The sequence below is a fragment of the Rhinoderma darwinii genome, chromosome 3, assembly GCF_050947455.1.
Source record: "Rhinoderma darwinii isolate aRhiDar2 chromosome 3, aRhiDar2.hap1, whole genome shotgun sequence".
In the NCBI taxonomy this organism is placed as follows: domain Eukaryota; kingdom Metazoa; phylum Chordata; class Amphibia; order Anura; family Rhinodermatidae; genus Rhinoderma; species Rhinoderma darwinii.
In genome coordinates, this window is record NC_134689.1 from 243,258,653 (window position 1) to 243,277,158 (window position 18,506).

The window sequence follows — 18,506 nt, forward strand, 5'->3', positions numbered from 1 at the left end:
AATTGGCGGGATCTGCCAGAAATTGAATGGGTATGGGAGCCTCCCGACTGTCTCAAGATGGCAGATGTCAGGGGAAACAAAGATCTGGCATGTTAACATGTCCAATTCTTTGTTCTGCCGGGAGTTAAGGTTCTATCAGAAGTGTCTCGCAGTGGTTTGCCACCCTCTCCCCATTGAAATATACATGCACGCTAAGCCAAGAGCGTACCTATAGGTTTTTGTTGCATACATTGCACACACCCCACAAGCACCGTATATAATATGTTTATACATAACCATGGTCACAGCCCTGCCAGTATTGTATTATGCTGGCATGAACCATTTTAACCACTACTCAGCTTCCTCGTTCCATTTATTCTGGTAAGATGTTAATGCCTAATGCACACGACAATGTGCGCCGGCCGGGTCCCATCGGTGATACGTGGAAAGATAAGAGTAGAATGGGGTCAGTTTTCACGGACCTGATTCACCCGCTACAGTGAATGGGTCCGTGAATACTATCGGGTGCCACTCTGATGGCATGAAAAATGGCCCGAGTGGCACTCGGTTGTGTGCAACTGCACTTAGGGGTGAGACTCGGGGCTTCTTCCCGGCTGTGGCTCAGTTGGTTTTCAGACCATTCAGTGCACCTACCGCCTCTTGCTGCTTAGTTCCTCCAATACTGTGGCATTTGTTGTGGAGGACAGAGGCAATCTGTTGCTGCTGTGGTTGCTATATCAGATCTACACAGTGCTGTAATATGGAATATGGTCTGTGTTCGGTAGATAGGACATTTTTAAGAAACACTATTTCTTTGGTTGCCCTAATGGTCTGTGGTAAAATGTATACCTCACCACATTTTAAGATGGAAATTAGTTTTTGCTATATTTATTTGTCCTATTTTTATAGAAATGTTAATTACAAGAACAATAAGAGAAAGTACAGACATTTTAAATGTCAAATGGTTATGCAAAAAGCTACACTAGCTACATCTTGCTGTTTATTGCTGTGTGAGTTACAGAGCTGGTGTCCCAACATGCAACGTAACATAACCATGTGACATTCACATCAACATCTGGCGTGGTTCTCTAGGGTGTATTCACACAGGCCAGTGGAGCGCGTGTAGTGTGGCCGCACGTTTTTTGACCCACGCCATATTACCTGTAAGTGTAAATATAGGGTTAATCTGCTGATAAATCAAATGCAGCTGCAATTTCTTCCCTCTTTTCCCATTATGTTCAGACATGATGGCAGATGTTACATGTGTGTGAATGGGAATCTATGAATTCTTATTTACACTATACACTGCCACACTCTAAGCCCCTGTTCACACTGAGTTCTTTACAGGCAGAAGAAATCTGCTTCAGAATTCCTTCAGGAATGGTAGGTCAGAGGAGGAAACCACGGCAAGAAAGGACATGCATCTTTTTTTTCCCCGTGAGCAGCTAAGCCCCTGTTCACACAGAGTTCTTTGCAGGCAGAAAAAATCTGCCTCAGAATTCCTTCAGGAATTTTGATGCAGATTTTGACCTGCCTACGCTTTTTTGTTGTGGTTTTCAAAGCGTTTTTTGCCAGTGGCCATTGAAGCTAATGCAAGAATCTTGGGCAAAAAACACTCAGAAACGAGCGCCGCAGGTTTTTTCTGCCCTCCCATTGACTTCAATGGGAGGTCAGAGGCTGAAACCACGGCAAGAAAGGACATGCCATTTTTTTTTTTTTCCTGTGAGTGGCTAAAAGCGGCCATGGAAAAAACGCATCTGCCACCCTTTGAAATCAATGGGTATGCGATTTTGGACGTTATTTGGCGCTGATTCCGACATGCGGGTTCCACGTCAAAATCGGCAACAAAAAACTGTGTGAACAGGGCCTAAGAGCCGCCTGGGAAATAAAACGCCTCTGTCTCCTCCTCTGTTCATACAATACAAAGTGTGTGGAAGGATATAGCCTTTTCACCTACGGCTCCAGGAATAATAGGTAGATTAGATCAGTTGCCTCCATGCCACACCACAGCAGTTTCCTTGCCCAGGTAGACTTATATGCCTCTACTATTGAAGACAAAGGTGGACATCCAAACCACTTGAGACCAATCACAGGACATTACAATTAATATACTCCCAAACATCAGATTAAAAAGCGCATTAAAGAGGCTCTGTCACCAGATTTTGCAACCCCTATCTGCTATTGCAGCAGATCGGCGCTGCAATGTAGATTACAGTAACGTTTTTATTTTTCAAAAACGAGCATTTTTGGCCAAGTTATGACCATTTTTGTAGTTATGCAAATGAGGCTTGCAAAAGTCCAAGTGGGTGTGTTTAAAAGTAAAAGTCCAAGTGGGCGTGTATTATGTGCGTACATCGGGGCGTTTTTACTTCTTTTACTAGCTGGGCGTTGTGTATAGAAGTATCATCCACTTCTCTTCAGAACGCCCAGCTTCTGGCAGTGCAGACACAGCGTGTTCTCGAGAGATCACGCTGTGACGTCACTCACAGGTCCTGCATCGTGTCAGACGAGCGAGGACACCGGCACCAGAGGCTTCAGTTGATTCTGCAGCAGCATCGGCGTTAGCAGGTAAGTCGATGTAGCTACTTCCCTGCAAACGCTGATGCTGCTGCAGAATCAACTGTAGCCTCTGGTGCCGGTGTCCTCGCTCGTCTGACACGATGCAGGACCTGTGAGTGACGTCACAGCGTGATCTCTCGAGAACACGCTGTGTCTGCACTGCCAGAAGCTGGGCGTTCTGAAGAGAAGTGGATGATACTTCTCATCAGAGCGCCCAGCTAGTAAAAGTATTAAAAACGCCCCGATGTACGCACATAATACACGCCCACTTGGACTTTTACTTTTAAACACACCCACTTGGACTTTTGCAAGCCTCATTTGCATAACTACAAAAATGGTCATAACTTGGCCAAAAATGCTCGTTTTTTAAAAATAAAAACGTTACTCTTATCTACATTGCAGCACCTATCTGCTGCAATAGCAGATAGGGGTTGCAAAATCTGGTGACAGAGCCTCTTTAAACAGTTTATATCCAGGCTGTCTCCAGTTCATTTTCGCCCGATTCAGGTTTCGCCTACATCGGCATTTCCGGAGCATCAAGTGTGAACAATTTTCCAGGCATTAAATAAGAGTTCAATGAAAACAGGATTGCTTTTAGGTATTATGAGGTTATTTTAAAGGAGTTATTCCCATCACACAAAAAAAGCATGACGCTAGAGTATGGCATCACTTTGTGATCAGTGAGGGCCTGACTGACGGGACCTTCACCTATCCTGAGATTGAATTGGCCGCAGAGCTACTTTTTCACTGTGTTTTTTTAGATGTTCCCTGCACAGCGGCTGTCCCGTTCACCCGATGTGCAGGGAAGTGCAACACTACTTAATGAAGGAAAAGGAATTTGGCCATACGGCATTTACTTGCACAGCCGGTGGCAGGGAGTGCCCCTGTGCAGGGAAAAACAATGACGGGAACGCAGCGCAAAAGCAGCCTTGCAGCTCCGTTAATATCAGGACAGGCGGGGGTCTCAGCGATCCTAGTGATGTCCCATCACTTTCTGTGATGGGAATTACCCTTTACCTTTTGAATCCTGCCTAATGTCACATGTCACAACATGTCCTGTACTGCTCAATATACCGATTATACTATAAATGTCCTTTCTGAGATTTGCGTTAAATGTTATACTGTTTGTTTCTTCACTTTCCCCACGGTGAATCCTAAAGCAGGCAGTATGATCAACACTAGATAAGGCTCTTGCTACACAGTTTGGAAATTCCCCAGAATCACATCATGTAATCCATCATTCTTTCATCCCAGGTGTTTCGTTTTAACACTTCATATTTCATGTGTACACTGATCCACTTAATTTATGTTCTATCATAAGTAAATTTACAGGCCTTATGTTGCTTGTTTCGAAAGTCCATTTCACTCATTTTGTTTTTCATTCTGAGTACAGATTGCTTCTTCTTTTATTTGTAGACAGAACTGTAGCTATCCGTTAAACGTGTTTATGGGACCAGTGCTATAATGAAATATTGTCTGAAAAGCTGGAATCAGGACAGAGGGCACTCCAGCAATTTTTTGTTTTTGTTTGCCTATATAGTGCAACATTGGCTATTATTAAAGAATAATGTAGAGGCTCTTGTGTATGCCTCGTGCATACCTGTTTTAGTTGATGTGCCATTTATGGGTTGTCTGCCATCTTAGTTCCTTCTTCCCCTCTGATATGGTTCCCCTAATGCAGACTACATTTCCCATGATGCTTCTTTGCAGAGGCAGAGGGGGTGGAATCTCATCACACTGCACTTGCTCGCTATGTGCGCTATCTAAGGCCTCATGCAAACTGCCGTGCCCGTATTCACGCTCCATGATTAAGGGCACGGATGTCGGCCGCAGACAGCTGCCCGAAATTTCCGGCCCATGCTCCCATTAAAGTATGGGAGCATGGTCCATAAAAGGCAAAAGATAAGACATGTCCTATCTTTTGCGGAGGCTTTCTACGGCCCAGACACCGTCCCGCAAATATACAGGAAGGTGTCCGTGGTCAATAGAAATGAATGGATCCGTAATTGCGGACAGTAATTATGGACAAAATCTACGGTTGTGTGCATGGGGCCTAAGTGATAGATCAGTGACATAGAACTTCTGTCCTCACACTGCAGAGACTCAGTGTATCTTATGCAGCTCAGCCTGTCTTCTTTGTGGTTTTCTCCCGGGGCATAGCTAAAGGCTCATGTGCCCCGATACAAAAATTCATCTTGGGACCCCCCCAGCCCCTGCACAACTTCTTTTCATGGCCGATGGCAGAGACCCACCAGTTATCTTAAGCTACATCTCTGGGTCTCTAAAGTGACCAATCGATGCAGGACTCGCAGCTAGAGACAATGCTAGGGTCGTAAGAGATCAGGGGCATAAGCCCCAGGACATATGTGGCCCCCCCCCCCAAAAAAAAAACAACACAGCTGCGCCACAGGACAGGATAGGTATAGCGGTTTAGGAGGCAGTATCAAACATGATAGGATTAGATATAGCAGCTCAACATACAGTATCACACATGAGTGGCTTAGTTACAGCGGCTCAGCAGACAGTATCACACATGATAGGATTACATTACAGACAGTATTACACGAGAGGCTTAGATACAGTGGCTCAGTATATAGTATCATGTGACAGGGTTAGATACAGCGGCTTAGCAGACATTATCCCATGAGAGGCTTAGATACAGTGGCTCAGTAGACAGTGTTACACGAGAGGCTTAGATACAGCGGCTCAGCAGACAGTGTTACACAAGAGGCTTAGATGCAGCGGCTCAGTAGACAGTGTTACACGAGAGGCTAAGATACTGCGGCTCAGCAGACAGTATCCCACGGGAGGCTTAGATACAGAGGCTCAGTAGACAGTATTACACAAGAGGCTTAGATACAGAGGCTGAGTAGACAGTATCACACAAGAGCCTTAGATACAGTGGCTCAGCAGACAAAAAATAAAAATAAAGAAATGTGCACCAACACTGACATCAACAACTGATGCCACACTGAAGAAACAATGATGGCACACACAACTGCAACGCATGAAAAACGTGTCCATTTTTTGCCGATGCAAAACGGAAACACTCATGTGACTCTAGCCTTATATATCAGTAACAACAGTATTGAAAAGTACTAGTCAGGGAATGGATGGCAGAAAATATGCAAGTCACTTAATATCCCTTGGAATAAGTCAGTGGATGGATGCAAAAAAAACTCCAAGTCACTTAAAGAGGCTCTGCCACCACATTATAAGTGCCCTATATTGTACATGATGTGATCGGCGCTGTAATATAAATTACAGCAGTTTTTTATTTCGAAATATGATCATTTTTGACGGAGTTATGACCTATATTATCTTTATACTAATGAGTTTCTCAATGGACAACTGGGCGTGTTTTACTATATGGCCAAGTGGGCGTTGTGGAGAGAGGTGTATGACGCTGACCAACCAGTGACCAATCAGCGTCATACACTTCTCTCCATTCATTTACACAGCACTAGCGATATAGCTATATCGCTATGTGCAGCCACCTAAACACACTATAACGTTATTGCAGTGTCCTGACAATGAATATACATTACCTCCAGCCAGGATGTCATGTGTACTCAGAATCCTGACCACTTCTCTGCACTTCTCTGTGATTTACAGCATAGCAGCCGTAGTCTCGCGAGATTATGCTGTAAACTGTCATCTCGCTGTGCTGTGCTGTAAATCACAGAGAGGTGCAGAGAAGTGGTCAGGATTCTAAATACACATCACGTCCTGGTTGGAGGTAATGTCTATTCATTGTACAATCTTCAACTTTTACCCAATATTCTAATTTTCTGAGAGGCCAAATTTTGGCTTTTCATTAACTGTTAGCCATAATCATCAACATTAAAAGAAAAAAATGCTGGAAATAGATCACTCTGTGTATAATGAATCTATAGAGTATATGAGTTTCACTTTTTAAATGTAATTACTGTACTGAAATAAATTAACTTTTCGATGATATTCTAATTCATTGAGAATGACTAATATGTATATAGATACATATTCCAAGGGGGGACTAAAGCATTCAGTATCCATTCTTTTCTGAAAGCAGAGGACATTTTAATGCTAAAATTAATACAATAATTAATACTGAATGGCATTTAGAAGGTATTGTTAGCAGTGAAGCAGGAAACCGTGAAACATTACATAACAAGAAAACAGTAACCATTACCGGAACAATTGGCTATTGTGATGTGTAGTAAGTTTGGTTGTTCTGTGATTGTAATATTGTACTCTAACCTACATCATTGTTAAATAATTATAGTAGTTTTTATTTTCATTTCTCTTTTATATTATTGGTGCTATTTTGAAGAATGGTATCTAATTACAGTGCTGTAAAAACGTATTGACCCCTTCCTGATGGAGCTTAGAATTATATACGTGTCAATCCAAATGGCCTCTGATCTTTACTAGGTAATTTGAATAAACATATTATAGTTTTTTTTAATTATTACTGCATTTATTTAGGGAAAGTTATCAATGATATATATCACCCAGATAAAACAGTAACTGCCCCGTTGTACCACCTTAAGGGTATGTGCACACACACTAATTACGTCCGTAATTGACGGACGTATTTCGGCCGCAAGTACCGGACCGAACTCAGTGCAGGGAGCCGGGCTCCTAGCATCATAGTTATGTACGATGCTAGGAGTCCCTGCCTCTCCATGGAACTACTGTCCTGTACTGAAAACATGATTACAGTACGGGACAGTTGTCCTGCAGAGAGGCAGGGACTCCTAGCATCGTACATAACTATGATGCTAGGAGCCCGGCTCCCTGCACTGAGTTCGGTCCGGTACTTGCGGCCGAAATACGTCCATCAATTACGGACGTAATTAGTGTGTGTGCACATACCCTTAGGAGCAACCAAATGTTTCCTATAATACCCTTGTAAAGGATCTGCCAGACACAGGTTCTGTGTCGACGCCCGTGGTTAGTCAGTCTGCACCTGCTCCTAAGTCTGATCGAGTGACCCCTTCTTCTACCAATCAGGCTGGGAGGCTGAGGAGTGGGAGAGCCTATCACAGCCTGGCCAGACGGAGCTAGCTCCCCCCCTCTGTCTATTTATACCTTCACTTCATCGGGAACTGTGCACAGTCTGGGCCCAGGTTCAGAAGAACCTAGAGGCGTCCCAGAGCATACAAAAGACTCAGGCAGATAGAAGACGTTCTGCTAACCCCTTGTTTGTGGTCGGGGATCTGGTGTGGCTGTCTTCAAAAAATTTGCGCCTTAAAGTCCCGTCCAAATAGTTTGCTCCCCGGTATATAGGGCCGTACAAGGTCATTGTAGTCCTTAACCCTGTCTCCTTCCGACTGGAGTTACCCCCGTCTTTTCGAATAGACGACGTGTTTCATGCCTCCCTCCTGAAACGCTGCTCCCCGTCCTTGGCTCCCTCGAGGAAACCTCCGGTCCCTGTTCTCACCCCTAAAGTGGTAGAATTCGAGGTGGCCAAGATTGTGGAGAGCAGGATTGTCCAAGGCTCTCTCCAGTACCTGGTCCATTGGAGAGGATACGGGCCTGAGGAGAGGACTTGGGTACCCGCCCGGGATGTTCACGCAGTATTGCTCAGGAGGTTCCATCTTCGGTTCCCCAATAAGCCAGGTCCACCTAGAAAGGGTCCAGTGGCCCCTCATAAAAGGGGGGGTACTGTAAAGGATCTGCCAGACACAGCTTCTGTGTCGATGCCCGTGGTTAGTCAGTCTGCACCTGCTCCTAAGTCTGATCGAGTGACCCCTCCTTCTACCAATCAGGCTGGGAGGCTGAGGAGTGGGAGAGCCTATCACAGCCTGGCCAGACGGAGCTAGCTCCCGCCCTCTGTCTATTTATACCTTCACTTCCTGCTCCTCCTTTGCCTGTGATTCTCCTGTTTCCTGGCTCTGCTGCTGCTGCTGTTTGTCCCTGCTTCATATTGACCCTGGCTTACTGACTACTCTCCTGCTCTGCGTTTGGTACCTCGTACACTCCTGGTTTGACTCGGCTCGTTCACTACTCTCCTGCTCTGCGTTTGGTACCTCGTACACTCCTGGTTTTACTCGGCTCGTTCACTACTCTTGTTGCTCACGGTGTTGCTGTGGGCAACTGCGCCATTTCCCTTAGCTTCTGTGTACCCTTGTCTGTTTGTCTGTCGTGCACTTATTGAGCGTAGGGACCGTCGCCCAGTTGTACGCCGTCGCCTAGGACGGGCCGTTGCAAGTAGGCAGGGACTGAGTGGCGGGTAGATTAGGGCTCACCTGTTTGTCTCCCTTCCCCGTCATTACAACCCTGTCCACATTTGACACTACTGTTGAGGAATTTTAGCCCACTCTTCTTTTCAGACCTAATACCGTATGTTGGTAGTTTTCATGCATAAACTGTTTCTTCTTTCTTCACTAACAAGTCCCACCTGTCTGATCATGTGGCATTGACTTCACTATACTTGAATTGAGAAAGCTGCATGCCTGTTCAGCCCACTCTCCATTGGACAACAACTACTTATTAGAAGGGTCTCTTGACTGTAAGCGGATCACAAAGTGTTATTTTGCTGGGATCAACTGTAGGGTAGACCTGGGAGTAAGTGTTCAATTTACCTGCAGCGCCTCCACAGGAGTAATTAAGCATTACACAGTACCCATTCAAATTAATAAGAGACGCTCTTTTAAACCTACCTCCACGCTAGCCAAGAAATAAGGGTACTGAACAGGGGACCCCCTCTATTAACTCAGAAGTCCCTTAAAGGGTATTTAAAAATGGTTTGTCTAAACTTGCTAAATCCATTATTAGGCCCCATTCCAGAGCTTTACCAGTTTCAGCAATATATTTGATCCATTATTAAACTAGTTTTGGTGGGTCATTTTGGTATGTGCTTTGGGGTATTTTTATGCGTCAGAAATGGATTTTATAATAGACATTTTTATGTCCCAGACAAAATTTCTTATCAGCGAGGTGGGATGCTGGACAGTTTTTTTTCCTAGTTACAAGCCATAATGCCTGATAACTACTAAGGTTTTTAATATTTTCAAGGATAGGATTAAGTTTGAACAAATTCTATTTAATAGCATGTATGTTCCAAACATCAAAGAATCATGTCACTGTAATGCTGTAATGTGTACATCTATGCAGCAATAAGTTATTGCCCAACTGCCTAATTTTCCAAACTATGTACAATGTGTTGACTACTGTTGCTTTGGATAACACCATGTATTTTAGATTCTTTCACTGAGACTGGAGTCCAATTTTGTTACTGAGTAAATATTAGCTTGTACATTTTAAACATTTTAAAAAGAATATATTTAAAAAAAAAAAAAAAACACTTTGCAAACTTTGCCAAGTGGTGTCAAACATAGAAACAAAGTTGGGCTCAGGATAGATATTTTCATGAGCGAATAAAAGATTGAAGCTCTAAACTTTAGTTGCAGTTTTTGATCATTTTTGTTACAGGCTGTCAGTTTGCAGACTAATAACTGGTTGCGGGGAGGTCTCCGGCTATTTGATTTAGTTTCTCTAGCTTCAGTTTTCACTGCTTGCAGTAAAGGTGATTCAGCACTAAAGATATCAGGGAATTTCAGATACAGTATTGCATTACCCTAATACATTACCCTATATAACTGCATACCAGAGGTATATTCTAAAGCTGGGGCTCCACTGCAACTTTTTGTAGCGCATCTTTCCAATTTTAGGGTAAATATGCGTTTATTTTATCCAATATTAACTATTTAGCTACACCTGCAGTCTAGAGGAATACTCTGAGTTACATGCAACTCCTCTGGACTATAGCTATCACTCAACAGTTAAAATTCAAATGTCATGCTCTAAGGGCACAGCCAGACGTGGCAGAGTTTTTCCGCTGCAAATGTTGGTGCAGATTTGGGGCAATTACGCAACAAATCTGCACCAACATTTGCATATTTGACAGATAATTCAGACGTTGCAGAAAAGACAGCGGACTTGCCACAGATTTCAGTTTTTGCATTGCAAAGGCTGAAATCCGCATTGAAATTCCGCTTCTTCTCCGCAACAGACAGTGCATGCTGCAGAGGGAAAAATCTGCACCACAGCCTATGATCCGCAGCGGAGTTTTCCGCAACGTCTGAACTAACTTGCCTAAAAATGTATTGAAACAAATGGAAAAAATGGCCGCTGGAAAATTCCACTGCAATTCCGCCACATCTGGCCGTGCCCTAAAAAGTCACTGTAAATCCCTAGCCTGGGTCTTCTTAAATAAATATTCACACAACACACTCCATTCCTAAATATTTTCTATTAAATCAAAATAGCTATGTTAGAATCACATACACTAATAATAATGTATAATAATAATAATGTATAATAATAATAATAATAATAATAATGTTCACATACATGTCATGCTCTCTATTTGGATTGAGTGATTTTGGCTACTATTAACATATATGACAATTCCACATGTTGTAAAAATGTGGCCATACACTAAATAGTTCTCTAATGTGAATCGGGATCTTTAGTCAATATACTTCCAAAAATATACAGATAGTAAGAATTAATTGTTATATGTCAACAGCTCCTAATCTCGGTGAATCTGACTGTAGTATTTGCTCCCTCCAAGACCCTGAGTGGGTAAAGCAGAGTCATAACCCCTATAGTGAGTCTCATTTTTTAGACCCTTGTTTAGTACATGGTCGAGATCTGCGCTGTACTTGTATGGCATAGATCTTTCACTATTGCAATACAATTTATAGTGAAAAGGATTGATAAAGAAGATATGCCCTGCCATGTTATCTCTTATAAGGTGCCATTGTAATAATTGAGTGATGGAGTGGACCATATGATCCATCCTGTCCAATTAGGTCAAGCACGTGTTTTCTTATGACATCCCGACCAGGAGTCTGGAGAGGCCATTCTGTCAGAGTACATGACATAATCTTCCTCAGGGGGCAAAAACTACCCATGATCCAGTAAATGCTGCAATAATTTAGAAATCCACAGACATAAGGAAAATTCACAAAGAGACAAGGAACGTCCAGAAAACGTGCAGGATTCGGGAATTAGAAGCAGAATGAATCAACAGGGGAGGTTAGATAGGCCATGAGTAGATGAAATAGTATCATTATTAAGAAAATATGGTGGATTTCAGATCAGATTATAATGTAAACCAGCTGTAGAGGTAAAGCAAGGATACGTTAACAATACAACATGGGAATTAGGTTTTGTGTGAAGTTCGATTTTAAAAATAGAATCTTTGAAAGACTTATGAGCACTGCATCCTCCTTTGCTGTCAGTGTCTTTCTTCCCCCATTAGAACATTGAATAACTGGATCTCTAGCCCACCAGATCATTTAAATCAGACATGTTTGTTTTTGTTTTTTTAACAATTTATACCCAGTGTTGCTACGATGTCGCTTGTGGGGAACTTGAGGCTCACAAGTCGCTTTCATGTGGCTCGTGACTCCCCAACTTCATGGCAAACAAGAGTGCAGGAGGCAATAGTGGGTCCCCGGCACATTCCCAGAACATAACACACCGGTGATCCTTGTCCCACTTATCTTCACCAATGCTGATTCCTGACCTAAGATCAATATAACAAGAGATAGCTATGTTTACGTGGCTGCTATTTGGTTGCTTGCATGTATATTCCACATTTGTATGGGCACTGTGTCAGCTATATGTACTCTATTGGCACCTCTGTGTGATTGGAATTATTTCATGCATAATGGTAAGTGGTTGGCACAATATTATGGGTAATTCTGTGTAGCAGGCTCAATGGTATAAGCAATTCTGTGTTAATGTTTTTACTGTGCTAGCTCTAGTATTTATTCTACCAGTGTTATCCCTTCCATGGAGGCAAACCACACAACTGCTATGGGGCCCGTGGTAAAAGAGGGCCTGGCACTGAACTGCTTCTTCCGCTTCCCGACACACAATGTCAGTGTTTGCTTGTAGCCACCACTTGGGGAGCTCACTGCATATAGATTTTTACATAAAAGCTGTATAAATCCATATGCACTGAGCCCCCCCTAGTGGTGGCTGCAGGTAGCCAGAGTTTTCTCATTTGCGGTATAAAAGGAAACATTGTATTTTTCAGCGGATAGAGGGGCACTTTATTTTTACATTTGTCAGCATTCTCAGTGAGTGTGAAGCTCATTAAAATATTTTTTATGGGGCCCTAAGAGTTCTGTGTACACACCTGTAGCCTACATTGATGGTCACAATAGTGTAGATGGCATCAATGTGTGTTTACTGTGTGGTCCTAGTGTAAGGACAGTCTGCATCATAGAAGAAAAAAAATTATTGGGAGGAGGAAATGATGTTAGATTACATGAAAGAAATATAGAAACATAAAAATATAGAAATATATAAAAATATAGAAACATATTTGCACAGAAATGTATGAATGTCTGTATAAGTGATGAGTACAGATGATTTCTTACATGGCTATATTTTCAATGTATTACAGTGTATGAACAATTGAAAATATAACCCTGACCACAACCTTCCATTTTTTGCGATCTTAAGGCTACATTCACACGAGCGTATCAGATTTATGCGCATGAAAAACGCGCGTGAATCTGGTCCGTTATGCATCAGTGTTCTTTGCGAGGGCATGTGTTATTCACTCACTCGCAAAGTACATCTTTTTTTTTTCAATTGAATTGATGCGTAAATCACGCACAGCACCCAGATGTGTATCCGTGTGCTGTGCGTGATTTTCACGCACCCATTGACTTCAATGGGCGATAGGTGCATGAAAAACGCACCAATATAGGACATGCAGTGAGTTTTACGCAACGGACACACGCTGTTTGAAAACTCCTGCATGTGTGAACGGCCCCATTGAAATCAATGGGTCCGTGTGCTGCGCGTGATTTTCCGGCGCAGCACACCGACGTTATTCACGTTCGTCTGAATGAGCCCTAAGGGTAAATTCACATTTGTCTTTTCTCACCTTTTCTTTTTAAAGTTTAGTTGACTTAGTAAATCAGTTCAGACATATAAAATAAACAGAACTATAATTCCCCTCCCCCAGTGATCGCTTCTCTCCCCTTTATATCTTTAATCTCCCCAGTGTACCCTTACATTGTACCACAAACTATATTGAAATGTCGACACTAATTGAGATATTTCTGTCTGTGAGTAATTGTTTTCAATAAGTGACCTCCATTTAGCAAAGAAGCTGGCAGTGCTTTTTTTTTGTTTGTTTCTTGCCTCTCTCTCTTTTTTTTTTGTTATGAAGTAAGAGGCATTTCAGTGTGCTCACCATTTTAGAGAACTCCAATGTTGTTGACTGGAGTTTGGTGCAGAAAATGCGCATCAAAACCACAGGTAAACGCAGGTAGTTCCGAAGGTAAAATCCGCACCTAATAGTGCGGTTTTTTATGCGTTTTTAGGTACGTTTATTTTACATTTTGATGCAGAAATAGGTGCGTTTTTTTGCTTCAGATTTTGGTGCGTTTTTATGCTGCGGATTTTGGTGCGTTATTTATTTAAAACTGGTCAGATACAATTTGCAAGCGGAAACGCAAGATAAATTGACATCCTACGGATTCCAAAAAATACACCGCAGGTCAATTTACATGCAGAAAAAAAATGCAACTTGTAGATGACATTTCTTGAAATCTCTTTTACTTTGCTGGTACTGTGGATTTGCCACACCAAAATACGTGCGGCAAAGCCGCAGGTAATATATATCGTGTGCATTTGGCCTTAAAATGCATTTCTTTGGTGTTGCAGCATGCAGTATTTTAGCTGCCCTAACTCTAGTTCTTACTTTCGATTGTTCTATTGGTATGTATTAAAATATTATCGCTTGAGGTGTGAGTGGCATCTCCATTGTCCATATACTTTTAATGTACTGCCATGTCTCCTGCCAAACGTGTTTAATTTGGGGACATTCCTATATTTCATGTAAAAGATTGGCTTTCTCCAGGTCACACTTAGAACGCTTTCTTAGTGAGCTGGAGCATCATGGTATAACAGGTCAAAAGGCATATGTAGCCTTATGCGTATCTCTCTCAATAGTTCATTTATCATTGCGCATTGAAACTTTTCCCAGCCCGTTATGCCCTATTACACGGGCCAATGATCGGGCTGACAAGTGTTCATATTAACGCTCGTTCCCGATCATTGCCCTGTTTAGACAGGGTAACAATAAGAAGATGAACGAGCAAATGCTTCTTCATCGGCTGATCTGCTCTTTTATGAAACATTAGAAATCTTCATTGTCGGCAGTACATCTCCCTCTGTAATCAGGGAGATGTGCTGTAGACATGATGAAAATATATGGAGACAAATGATCGGAGTAACGAGCACTCGTCCCCATACATAACTGATCATAGCTCCTTGTGAAAGGAGTAAACGAGCGCCGATCAAAGCTGTCTCGTTGATCGGCGCTTGTTTTCAGAGCCCGTGTCGGGCCGTGTAATCAGACCTTTAGTATTTTATTTGATAATTCTGGCTGTGTTCACATCAGTGTTGCCCTTCCGTTGAGGGGTCCCATCGGAGGTTTCCATCGGGTTAAACCCTCAACGGAAAGGCAAACGGAAGCCTTGGAGAACAATGGTGATGAAAACGTTGATAAAAGGTTTCCGTTTGTCACCGTTGTGACAGGGTTCCGTTGTTTTTGATGGAATAGCGCAGTGAACAGATTATCAAAGCACCTGAGTTTTCCATCTAACCTTGTTGCCGATAATTGCCCTGTGTAAATCGGGCAGCGATCGGCAGCACATCTGCCTATGTAAACAGGGAGATGCGCTGCCGACATGATAATAATGTATGGGGACGAGCGATCGGAGTAACGACCGCTCGTCCCCATACATAGCTCCTTGTGACAGGATCAGACGAGCGCCGATCAATGAGCAGTCTCGTTGATCGGCGCTCGCTGAACCGGCCAAAATCTGTTGTAATAGAGGCTTTACAGAAGTCTACCACTTGAGAATACTGCAAGGATTGATTAGCTCCCATCTCATAATTTGTGGAGAATTCCTGCAAAATTAGAAATCTACCCTCCTCCATGTGTGGTATATCTCCCAGGTTTTTTTTAATCCTGTTTGCTTCCATTGTCTGAACAATTTACTCTGTTACCCTTGGATAAAAACAGCTGTCAATGAGTATTTACAGTCATTCGCCACCGCATTTGCGGATCGTGCTCACAGTAATAAGTATAGAAGCACGGTCCATAAATGCCCTATTTTTTGCGTCTCATTTCTACTTCCCGGACACACACCCGTAAATATACAGGAAGGTGTTCTTGGCCGATAGAAATGAATGTGTCAGTATTTTATCTGCAATTATGGATCGGTAATTGCGGATAAAAACTATGGACGTTGCATGGGGCTTAACAGAATGGAAGTTTATATAGGTTTTTTTACAGAAATCCACATCCCTACTGTATCGCTCAATAAATCACTAGATTGGACAGGACTAGAAAGGTCCACATAGTTCAAATTAAATAGTATTCTAAGATCTTCTGGCGCTATCAGTTCTCAAAGGTAAGTTAGAGTAATGCCTAGTTTTGTGGAGTGAGTCCTTGATACGTCGGACAAATGAGGCCAAGTTATAACATGATTTAACCATTGGTAATTGTATTCCTCCCTCTATCTTTGGCAAAGCTAATTTCCTAAACGCTATGCATGGTCTTTTATTTTGCAACAATTTTTTTTTTAAAAGCCGTCTGTATCCTCTACTAGTCTGCATGTTGTAATAGTAAAGGTATCGTTTGCAACAGATAGACAAGACATACAGGAAAACAATGTTAGGAGAAGATAGAACAATACATGCAGCAATGCTCTGTTACTTGCTTTCTATCTACTAAAGAGTTGTCTCACCAGAGACAATCCTTGACAAAGGAAAAAGAAGGTCCCGCAGCCAGCCAGGCATTTCTGCTGCAGCAGCCACTGCAGGGGAAATGTATTATTACATGGCAGATTGAGTTCGCCGGAATGGAAGCTGCTCTTACAGAACAGGGGATGCTTCTCTATGATGTCTATATACCCTACTATAGATAGGGGTGTCTCAACAATTCTTCATGTAGATATTGCTTTGTTAGCGTACTTCATATACCTCTATAGCAGTAACGCGTTTCAGCCTGTGCCAAGCCAGCTAAAAGGCATTACAGATGTGAAGCAATATGAAGTACGGTAATAAAGCAATATCTGCATGATAAAATGGGGAGTGTTGAGATTATGTATTGATAGGAGTTATGATGACACCTATGCGAATGAACAAACAAAATGGTTGATATTTCTTCCCCTTACGTTGGAGTACTGTTTTCACTTTGGTGGATCTTAAAAACTACTATTGGCATTTTGTGTAGATCATGTTCTGTTCAACAGGTTCTAGTTGGTTGAATCTCAAGGCTGGGACCTTTGGGTGACATGTGGCAAAGCCCATTCCTCATTAATTCCTTAAATATAAATGTTGTCGCTTAAAGTAAGTTAAAAAAAACAAAATAACAAACATATATTACCTACATTTACCATGATTTTTCGTGATACTGTTATATTTCAAAGTGCAATCTAAAGGGTAAAAAAGGGAAAAAATAAATCTTCTATATTGTTCTGTCTTTTCCAAGAGGCGTCCATTTTATCTCCCCTTCCTTCTCCCTCCACCTGAGTTTAGCCTATGTGAACAATAATTCTGAGATGGTGCTGATGCTGCATTGTTGCTCCTTACTACTCTGACAGCAATTAACACCAAGCTAAACTAAGTCCAGCTCCCTTAAAAAAAAAATAACATCCGCTTCCAGCCCTTAGGAAAAAACATGGCATTTTTCTTTAGGATAGGCTATCAATGTTTGATTGATAGGGGTCCAACCTCCGGGACCCCGCGATCTGCTCAATGAAGGGGCTCATTTGCTCATGCAGCAGCTTGTCCGTATGAGCGGCTGTGCCTATACAACAGCTCGCTCCATTAAAGTGAAGGGGAGGAGCTGGAGTACTAGGCACAGCCACTATCAGACAGGCTGCAGTACCAGGCACAGCCACTTACATGGACCAGCTGCTGTGCCTACATAAGTGAAGGCCTCTTCGTTGTGCTGATAGTTGGGGATACTGGAGGTTTAACCCTCACGATCAAACATCTAAAAATAGGCCATTAATGTTATAATTCCAGGAAAACCATTTTAAGAAATATTAGTGTCAAATATGACTGAGAATGCGCTCTTAAAATGCCTATTTTCAGCTGCCTGTATCACTGGTTGGCATTGAGGGTGGTAGTCTGTTATTTTAGAGCTTGCAAGCATTAATGTGCGGTAATAAGAAATTTTATTCTAGTCTGCCCTTAATTAAAATGTGGTTTTTTTTCCCCTTTCCAGGCACCAAAGTCCAGAAATATTTGAGCAGAACCTTAAAGAGGTATAGTTGTTTAAAATATTGTTACAATAGCCATTCTGATGTTCTCATGATGTGAAGTTTTTTCTTTTCGAATTTTAGTACATTTGAAGTGTATCTCTAGTTTCATTCAAAATCTGACAACAAGCAGAATTCACCATATTACAGAGTATATGCCCAGAAAACCAATGGTTTGTTCCCGATTGCTCTGTCATTTTCAATATCCCAGTGCTGCCTCCTCCTGTCATTCAGTTCATTAGGGACTGTTTACCAAGTGAATACAGATAGCTAAACTTAAAGGAGAAAACAGCGGCGGACTATTGAAAATTACAGAGCACATGAGAACAGCCCATCGGTGCTCCTGTTTTTAGATTTTTTAACAAAACTGGAATTACACTTTAAATCTAGGGTACACTAGCAAAGTCAGTGACTGTGCAGAATGTAACCACAGGCTATTATAACTGCCTGTTATTCTGCAACTGTTGGTTTCCAGTGGGACCAGCTATGTGTTCAGTCCTCAGCCGGAGGTAAAAACATGGCTTTTGCTGTGTATTTCTCTATGGCTGTGTAAAAGATCCAGCACCTATATGTAAAGGATAAAAGTTGCTTGTAATAGTGCCTCGTGATTATGTGCCACACAATATCTGCCAATTTCTAGAGTAGCCCTGCCCAAAAGAGTATGTACAA

The 18,506-nt window shown here is 42.2% G+C and overlaps 1 protein-coding gene across 5 annotated transcripts in view; it reads left to right on the forward strand.

The window, feature by feature from the left end:
• Nucleotides 1-18,506, forward strand: part of SHANK3 (SH3 and multiple ankyrin repeat domains 3) — a 424,536-nt gene that overhangs the window by 51,206 nt on the left and 354,824 nt on the right. For all 5 annotated transcript variants that reach the window (XM_075857615.1, XM_075857612.1, XM_075857614.1 and 2 more), the window contains one exon: nucleotides 17,804-17,843. Coding sequence is in view for 4 of the 5 variants with exons in the window: in XM_075857612.1 (XP_075713727.1) it covers nucleotides 17,804-17,843 (40 nt within the window). In the remaining variant the exon portion in view is untranslated. The remainder of the gene's footprint in view (nucleotides 1-17,803; nucleotides 17,844-18,506) is intronic.